Source organism: Panicum virgatum, chromosome 9N (assembly GCF_016808335.1).
Source record: "Panicum virgatum strain AP13 chromosome 9N, P.virgatum_v5, whole genome shotgun sequence".
NCBI classification, from domain to species: domain Eukaryota; kingdom Viridiplantae; phylum Streptophyta; class Magnoliopsida; order Poales; family Poaceae; genus Panicum; species Panicum virgatum.
In genome coordinates, this window is record NC_053153.1 from 15,367,581 (window position 1) to 15,377,102 (window position 9,522).

General features: G+C 46.5%; 1 protein-coding gene across 3 annotated transcripts; it reads left to right on the top strand.

Moving 5' to 3' along the window:
* The first annotated feature begins 383 nt into the window (after positions 1 to 383).
* LOC120690218 (single myb histone 6) lies at positions 384 to 8,972 on the top strand. Of its 3 annotated transcripts, none has more exons than XM_039972799.1 (7): positions 384 to 558; positions 2,734 to 2,937; positions 3,093 to 3,316; positions 3,431 to 3,515; positions 4,386 to 4,469; positions 5,046 to 5,393; positions 8,699 to 8,972. In XM_039972799.1, the coding sequence occupies exons 2-7, from the start codon at positions 2,788 to 2,790 to the stop codon at positions 8,711 to 8,713; spliced, it is 906 nt and encodes a 301-aa protein (XP_039828733.1). In that variant the 5' UTR covers positions 384 to 558; positions 2,734 to 2,787; the 3' UTR covers positions 8,714 to 8,972. The 3 variants fall into 3 exon arrangements, with proteins under 3 accessions (XP_039828733.1, XP_039828732.1, XP_039828734.1); XM_039972798.1 differs by lacking the exon at positions 8,699 to 8,972 and adding an exon at positions 7,841 to 8,394 and having other exon boundaries at positions 389 to 558; XM_039972800.1 differs by lacking the exon at positions 384 to 558 and adding an exon at positions 728 to 747 and having other exon boundaries at positions 8,699 to 8,957.
* The last annotated feature ends 550 nt before the right edge of the window (positions 8,973 to 9,522 follow it).

A 9,522-nucleotide genomic window follows, 5' to 3' on the forward strand; every position in this document is an offset into this window, starting at 1 on the left:
TGGTATATACACCGTGTTCGGAGGGCTGCTGTGAGCTGCTTTTGGCTGGAGCAGTAGACAGCAGAAGCCGAGCGGCAGCCCAGCAACAGGAGCAATCCGAACAGCAGCAGCCAGAAGCAGTCGGAAGCAGCCCAGAAGCCAGCAACAGCAGCCCTCCGAACAGCGTGCTAGAGGATGAGTATAGAATATGATGAATGCGGAAAAAATTAATATAGAGTAGAGAATTTTGATGACTAAAATAAAATATTCTGTTTAGAGAATGGATATAGAGGATGAGGAGTGCACACATGCGCAGGGACGCAGCGCGGCAGGCTCGCTCGAGCCTCGAGCCTCGGCTCGGGACGTTCCAGCTTGAGGTGGCAGCGACGCAGCGTGGCAGGCTCGCTCGAGCCTCGAGCTCGGCTGCCTCAGGTTCACTCCTCCCATCTGGCCATCTCTCGGACTCTCTCTCCTCCTTGCTGTTCGGCTCTTCCTTGCCTGGCGGCGACGACCGGGCGAGCGGCGGCGCCATCTGTCACGTCGTCACCCAGCCCTTTGCCGACGACAAGCACCCTCCAGGTACGACCGCCCCCTCTCTTTCCTTCTGCTATGCGAAACGGAGGCACGGAGCACCTCAAACCCTAACTATTTGTATTCGGATCTGACTCCAGTTACAATATATTACCTACTAACTTTGATTTCGTTTGCACCCCCTATGCTGGGTCCGCCCCTGCTCCACGCCAAGTCCCGCCCTGGATCTGGGAGTAGGCGAGCAGCCTCTGTCCTGTGCTGCTAAGTTTGATATGCAGCTTTTGTGTGTCTTATTATACGGAATTGTTTTAGATGAAAATGGAAAAGCAAACCATTTCGAATGGCTTTTGTTTGAAAATTCCACTGTGGTCTGGCACTTTGGCCAGTCTCAGTGGGGGTTTCACGAGCACAGTTACCTAGACTGAAAACTAGGTAAGTGTGCCAGATGGGTTTCATGGTGATGAAACTCTCATCACATCTCATTTGCCATGTCAGCAAAATTGATGATATTTATGAAACCTTCACTCCCATTGAGACTGGCCTAAGGGGTCGTTTGGGAGGGCATCTCTCAAAATGGCTTGACCGGTGAAGCCAAAGTTGGTGGAGCCAAAGAGAGTGGCTTCACCCGGCTTATAGTTCATTTTTACCCCGGGTTACAAAACATCTTCATGCTACAGAAATCTCGATTTGTGCAAAACAGGTGAAGCTGAAGCCGGTAAAAGCCCTTCCAAATGGGCTCCAAAGATGGTCCCTCTGCTTGATGTTTACTAGTCACTGATATATATGTTGTGCCATTACAGTGTCACAATTCTCCTTCTCGGTTTTTACGCTGGATTAAGTGCTGAAATCTGTTGTTTCTTAAAAAAGTGCCAAAGTATTTTAAGTTCTTTGCTCTGAAACAGTATCCTGGTTTCTGGGGAAAGCATTGCAATGCCTCTATGGCACCATAGGCATCGAGTGTCAGTGTCCACTGTCCACCATTTCTCCTTTTTTTGTTTCAGCATCCCCGCTTCATGTATTAATTTGATTGAAAGTCTAGGGCATGGATTAAACATGGTTTAGTGGTACTGGTCTAGTGGTCTACTTGGCAGGATTAAACATGGTTTAGTGGTACTGGTCTAGTGGTCTACTTGGCAGGACCAGTCACGTTGGCGTATATGTGGTTCAGTTTGTGATCTTTACTCAACAAGCCATTTGGATGCCTGAACCATATTTCCAGTTTTTGATGATGAATGAGCAGAATAGGTTAGATGTTCATCATCTTGTGCTTTGATAGTTCATTGAGTTTGTCACAGCCGCTGCCTAACAAAAGCTTTAGCTACTTGGAACAAATTTATTTTCATGCATATTTTGTAGATAATAGGATTTTTTTTAACAGCGGTGTAATGTAGAGCTTCAGGGAAAAAAAGAAGGCATTGCTAAGCAAGTTCCTGCTTTATGAAATGTGCTTGTGTGTTATTTCCTTTACTGTTTATGTTATACTTCTCTCTCTTTTTGCGAATTATGCTAAATTTCCCCTGTTTACTCGGCACTTTGTCAACACCAACAAAGAATTTATGTTTTGTACTATTATTCTTCTGAATATTTTAGATGGTTATGACATGATGCTTTTGACATAGCAATGGATTTCTCATTTATCAAGTATAAATGCACAAAGCTTTCAGGAAGACTGTTAGATCCAATACTCGCCACTTTTTCTTGTTTTTAGGTCCAATTATTTCTGAGGAAAAAAAAAGCTGAAGTTACCTTGGAAGGCCTATGTAGCCTTGACTGGTCACTGGTCGGTCAAATTGCATAGGCCATTCTTGAGCTTAGTACCATTTAGACTAGCATGTAGTATGTATTACTATAATGGATATGATGCAGCCTCTGAGTTACAGTATGGAAAATGTTTTCTTCATTAACTTCTAGGTTTGTACAGATTTGCATGTTACCTCATAGTTTCCCCCTATTATTTGGTATACTCAAGTTGTAGTATGAACCTGGTTTTGCTTCTGCAAGAATGGTTTGAAGTTGTGCATATATAAAGAATCATTCATTTCTGTGTAGTGTTTCTTGCTTATGTTGGATTTTTTTTTGTCTAAATATTTGTGCAATAGACATTTTCAGAATACCCAATGCTTGCCATGGGCATTGACCAAATGTAGTTCAGCACTGGTCACAATCCTTGTAGGTTTATTTAACCAGCATTTACACTGTCCTAATGTATTGAATTCATCTCAGAAGGTGCACAGTCGGGTTGACATTGTACTGGCCAGAGGAGATTAGGACTTAAGCATGGGGGTTCCAAAACAGAGGTGGACATCTGAGGAAGAAGCTGCGCTTAGAGCTGGAATAGCGAGGCATGGAGTTGGAAAATGGCGCACAATATTGAAAGACCCAGAATTTAGTTCCACCTTGTGCTACCGCTCAAATGTTGACCTCAAGGTTCGGTGTTTTCGCTTTATTCTTCTTACCTAAGCTTGTTTTAATGAACAGCATTCCAAATTCTCTGTTTGTTGAAATTATGAGTTATTTATAAATTTCCGCATGTTGTCTTCAGTCTCAGTTTGCATCCTTCAATTGTACTAATTACTGCTTAGGACAAATGGCGCAACATGAATGTAATTGTCAGTACATCGAGTTCTCGTGACAAGGGAAAGACTGCAGTGAAGAAAACACGAACGATTCCCAAGAATAATGAACACACCACGGCAATCAGCACAGTTACTTCTGATATTGATGATGAGATTGTTGATGACAAGCCTTTAGCATCAGTGCCTAGTGAAGCACAGAATGCACCGAATCCAAAGAAAGCTCACTCAAGGTATATGTATAAGTGTAATGCAAAAATCTAGCATTTATTTCTTTTTTGCTTTTGATGTCAGTAGAAAAACTAGGTACTTTGGATGCTTCATCTTAGTTATTAGCTTTCCTGCAGACTGGATAATATTATAATGGAGGCTATAAAGAGCTTAAATGAGCCTACAGGGTCTCACAGAACTACTATTGCTAATTACATAGAGGTACGGGTGTGCTTCTTTTGTTCCTTTCCAGTACTATATCTATATGTTCAATGGTATGCTTACAAATGAGCATTCCTAATGTTGTGTCTTCTGTAAGGATTATGTCTAACACTGTTGCCTCGTGCTTCTTCATCCACAATTATATACTTCTATTATTAGCCTTTATTTTTGCTTCTAACATAACTAGTGTGGCCCTGGTGGACGCTTTCCATGGTACAAGTCTTCTTAGATTCCTTTTCTTCTTAATATAATGATGTGTGGTTCCCCTGTGTGTTTCAGCAAAAAAATGTTCATTTTTTGCATTTTCTGTATATGTTTGAGTTTGGGGAGCTTAACATTTTACATTGCAGACAGATTGTTATAGATGGATTCAACATTTATCTTTGATATAGTTACACAAATCAGATTAGGCAGATCTACCCATTTGCCACAACTTTTCCCAAATTGACCGGCTACCTGATTAGGTGATGGTACCATACGATTCATATTTGTTTGAAATTCATTACGCCTGAAAATATAAGCAAAATTGCAAACACAGTTCCATACTAGATTACCAGAAACTAAAACCGCACTACACCTAACCTGACTGTATTGTACCAAAAGAAATTAGTAGACCCAATAGTTAGGAAAAACTGTTTACATAAGGTTTCCTGTGTCTTTTTGTGCAACAACTGCAACCAATTTTGTGTTCACCCTCTTACTGCTTTGTGAGAGGCAAGCGTTGTATCTTCTTGCAGAGTTCTGGTGTCATTTGTAATTATCATGTTTACACTTGATTTTTTTGCAAGTTTTTCTTAAAATGAGCCATGCTTGCTATTATGTGCCACATGTAGAATCAGCTTCTTATATTTTTACCCTGGTTTTGTGTAGGAGCAATATTGGCCGCCTAGTGATTTTGATCCCTTACTATCTGCAAAACTGAAGGACTTAGCCACCAGTGGCAAATTGATAAAGGTACGTCTTTTAGGAAAGGAGGGGGGGGGGTACTAATTCCATAGTCCATAGGTGAAACTACTACGCGATACCAAGTGAAGGCCATTCAGTTAATTATGTGGCGTTATTACATATACCCTTTGTGTGAAGTCTTCGTAATCCAATTTTTCATGCAATTGGAATAGTTGACATGCCATATTTGTGAAAACAGTATATATGAAGGTTTCCCAAGATATCCCTCATAGGGGATACATGTTTGTGTTTACATACCATATTTACTTAAAGGTGCATGCAGTTGTTCAGGCATACACCATCAATGTTTGTGATCTGTGAGTTTCAACAAACAATTTTGCATACTATTTATTGTTCAGTTTCATGTCAAATCCTTGTCAAACTGCATGCTTGCTATTTTTCTTGTACTTAGCAAAATGCCATGTTTCTATCGTGCTCATGACGCAACTTTGAATGCTTAATGTTCCTGCTTCGAGCTAATCAGAATGGGCTATTTGTTACACTGAAAACAGGCTATCCAGGCAATAGTTACTGCCCATGCTAAGAATCTAGAGTATTTCAGAATGTGAACCTTGATGATTACAGGTGAATCGGAAGTACAGGATAGCACCGAGCTCGCCTAATTCAGAGGGCCGAAGCCCCAAAATGCTTCTGTTAGAAGACGTGCAGAGAGAGCCCATCAAAATAGGGAGCAATGATAGTAAAACCCTTACGAGATCTCAAGTTGATTCTGAATTGGCATGTATGGCAACCATGACTGCTGAGGAAGCTTCAGGGGCTGCTGCTCGTGCAGTTGCTGAAGCAGAGGCTATCATGGCAGAAGCTGAAGCAGCAGCGAGAGAAGCAGAGGCCGCAGAAGCAGACGCCCAAGCTGCTCAAGCCTTTGCTGAAGCAGCATTTTTGACATTGAAGAACAGAAATGCTGCAAAATTGGTAATAGTTCTAGTCCACAGATCCCTTTGTTATATGTCCTATTGTCCTTTCACATGTAGAATCAGGTTTCATAACCCCTTCTGCAACTGATTAATTACTTCTGTTTACTTAAAAGAAAATCCTGAAATCATCAAGTTCTCATAAATCTATTCCCATGATAGCAGTTGCAGTTGTAAATAGTAAAGGCACTTGCAACAAAATGTGAAAAATATTCATTCTAACTTATGTTTTTGCTGTTCTTGCACTAAATTATGCTTGGTACTTATGAGTTAAGACTAACATTTGGAAAACAAAGGGAAAAGGTTTGAGAAAATTCCTTGCATGGCCCTAGAGAAAATAGCACTTCCTTGTATGGCTCTAACAAAATGAAACTTCCTTGTATAGCCTTCTTTTTATTTTCTATCCTTTGTATGGCCTTCCGTCACCTCCCGTTAGAAAATTCCATCAATTTCACACGGAGCCCCGCCGGCCGTCCGCTCCACATCCCCTCACCCCCGCGATGTAGGCCCAGCGCCGTTCGCTGCACCAAGCCCCATTGACCTGCTGGAGGTGCCGCCGCCGCCGCTGCTGGTGAAGGCACTGACGCCCTCAGCTCGCCCCGTCGCGCGCGCCATGGATCCCCGCGCTGGAGGCCCCCATGCCGTCCACCGCCCCGCGCCCCCGTTGACCTGCCGCTGGAGGCGTCGCCGCCGCTAGTGAAGGCGCCAGTGAAGGCAACGATGCCCTGCGCCCTCCCACCCACCTGGCCGCCCCCGTCGCACGCGCCATGGATGCCTTGCTCGTCGCCGCGGCCGCGGCCGCGCCGCTCTCCCTTGCCGCGCGCCCCTCCTGGACCTCCAGCACGCCTTGCCGCTGCGCGCGCTGCGCGCCGCCGGCGCCTCCCCCGGTGGCGGCGTCCTCTAGGAACACGAGCGGGGCCGTCGTGGTCGCCCACGAGCGCGGTGCTGGCGCGGATGGCGAGCGCGGCCCAGAGCCCATCCCCACGCTACACAGGAACCGCCGCAGCGTGCCGTCCGCGAGCACCGCCTGCGTCAACCGCGCGGCGTAGCAGCGGCTCTCTGCGGAGTCCGTGGACGCGCCGATGGCCGTGCTCTCCGTGAGCCCGTACCCCTGCAAGATCTCCACCTGCGGGTACTTGTCCTTGAACCCCTCGATGAGCTCCTTGCTCAGCAGCGCCCCGCCAGAGAGCACCTTGCGCAGCTGGCCGAGCGGCAGCGGCTTAGGGTGCGCCACCATGGCGACCAGGATGGGCGGCATGAGCGGCAGGTAGGTGACCCCGTACTCGTTGATGGCGCGCAGCATCTCGGGGAGCTCGTACTTGGAGAGCATGACGATGGTGGCGCCGCATCCGAGCAGCCCCGTGGTGAGGCGACGAGGCCGTAGACGTGGAACATGGGCACGGTGCAGAGGAAGGCCTCGGTCCTGTCGGAGCTCTCGAGGCGGAATCGCGTCATGATGATCTGCACCATGGAGATGAGGCTCCGGTGCGTGGCGACGACGCCCTTGCTGGGCCCCGTGGTCCCTGAGGAGTAGAGCAGCGTGGCCGGGTCGTCCTGCGTGACGCGTTCGCTGCGGCGCGTGGGGTCGGGCGTCATGGCGGAGATCTCCCCGATGGTGGCGATGACGGCGGCGTAGTCGGAGGGGAGCCGCGCGGCGTAGCGGGCGGCGTCGGCAGCGGCGCCTGCGTAGCGGGCGGCGTCGGCGGAGGCGGCTGCCACGGGGATGTGAAGCGTTCTCGGTGGCATTGGCAGCGAAGCAGAGGGAGCGGACGACCGGGTTGGGCTCCGTCTGATGTTGACAGAATTTTCTAACGGAAGGTGACGGGAAGGCCATACAAGGGATAGAAAATAAAACGAAGGCTATACAAGAAAGTTTCATTTTGTCAGGGCCATACAAGGAAGTGCTATTTTCTCTAGGGCCATGCAAGGAATTTCTCCAAAAGGTTTTGTGGGGGGTAGAGCAAAAAGTGAAGTCTGCTCTATAGAGTTTGGTTAGTGAGTGTAACTGCTGTAGTATTTCCTCACGTATAAATTGCATGGTAGCTCCCATTGCATCCCTATTTAATTTTCATTTTCTTTAGGGTTAAGATGTCCAATTCCGAAACCCCTCATGAGATAAATATGATCAACCACCATTTGTAATTGGCTTTCGTAGTTGTGAAATTTGTGCGCTGCTGCTCCATTTGGAAGTTATCACCGTTCACCTATGTGTACATAAGGATAAAACTACAGATTCCGACATTTTTCAAAGGAACTTGCTTTGTTTTACTGTTTTTTATGTCTGCTAGTTTGTAGGCCAACTATTCCACTGCACAATGTCTGCATTACTCTGATACTGTGATCCACCTGCAAAAGATAAATAATATTGAAAATGTATTCAGTCAGAAAGTTTATTGCTTTTTCGGTGTATATCCTGTTATACGGTGTGGAATGTTGGCCTGCAAAAAGGCGACATGTCCAGCAACTGTGTGTAGCAGAGATGCGGATGTTGCGGTGGTTTTGCGGGCACACAAGGAGGGATAATCAGATAGAGTTCTGAACGAAGCTATTCGGGATAGGGTCGGGGTTGCACCAATTGAGGAGAAACTTACCCAACATCGGTTGAGATGGTTTGGACACGCCCAACGGAGGCCTCCTGATGCGACGGTGCGTAGTGGGGTTCTAGAGCGGGTTGATAATGTAAAGAGGGATAGAGGTAGACCTAAACTGACTTGGGATGAGTTGGTTAAGAGAGACCTTAAGGTTTGGAATATCTCTAAAGAGATAGCTTTGGATAGGAGTGCTTGGAAACTAGCTATCAATGTGACTGAACCATGACCTTTGTTTGGGTTTCATCTCTAGTCTGCCCCAACTTGCTCGGGAAAAAAGGCTATGATGTTGTATCATCAATATATATGGCATGTAATTCTTGTGTGCAGTTTTGTGAGCCATGTTTAGATTTAAGGATAAAATACACTGATCCCTTTGGAGAAATCAAACCCTTTGTATTTGTAGAGTGTCAATCTTTTAGCTTTTGTGAACTTCTCTTTTTTAATGTGCTACATTATTTTAAGCATGTGAATATGTGATTGATATTGGACAGCTATACTAACAGGAACAAAATGATAAGAACTGGCCCAAATATGCACTTCTACATAAAAAGGTAAAACTACACAAATAGGGCTGTTCCTCCGCTGTGACAGACCTGTTGATCTAACAAATAAGAAAGAAATTCTACTGTGATATGCTGATCTAACAAATAAGAAAGAAACTGATGCTGTGGTATGCTGCTCCATCAGATTCTGACACTTTGGTGTTCACTCGCAGATGGCCCAAGCTTGATGCCACTCAGGAGCTATTCCAGACCAGTGCTGCCGAAGAAGCCAGCTACTATTCAATTGTACATGTTTACTGTTGTCACTGCTGTTCGGTTAAAAGCAGCTGTCCCGGTGGTTGTATACTTTGCATCACGTTTATGTTACTGGGAGAGCCATGTGAGCTCCAACCCATGGCCACCGGCAACAATACCAGCCTGCAAGGCTGCAACACCATTTCAGAAAACCCAGTGGCATTCCCTGGCCCTCCATTGCCCTGAACACGCTAAACTCTTGCCAATGTCAAAATGTATTGCTGACGAATTGCAGGATCGCAGTGTGCGTCAACAGCCTCCGGATTGCTTTGCTGCAATGCTGCCTGCCAACAGCCGGACCGGCACTGAAAACGTTCGCCCAGCGACGAGGATCCCTGCATCTCCACTCCACCAAAAATTGACCTAACACTTGGTTGGTCCGGGGCCAAGTGGTGGATTCATACAGATACAGGCTGGGATGGGGATCACACGTCCCCATCCACCTTCCACGCTCCTTTCAGCTGGACGTAGCAGTAGTGGGGCACGCTTTCTCTGTGGTCTCGGACAGCTTTGGGAGACAGTACCTGCCCCGGCATGTGATTGCTCCTCTTTCTGGTACCAAATGATCGCCGTGGAAAGGTTGTGGAAGTTCCCGTTTCGTGCCGGCGTTATCTGGAACAGAATGTGTACGTTCCGGACGTCCAGGTGATCTCTCCCTGTTTTTCTTCAGATTGCTGCGTCCCCCCAATGACCGCGACAGGACTACCCTACCCGGAACTCGTGGCGCCGGCCGCCGTGCCCG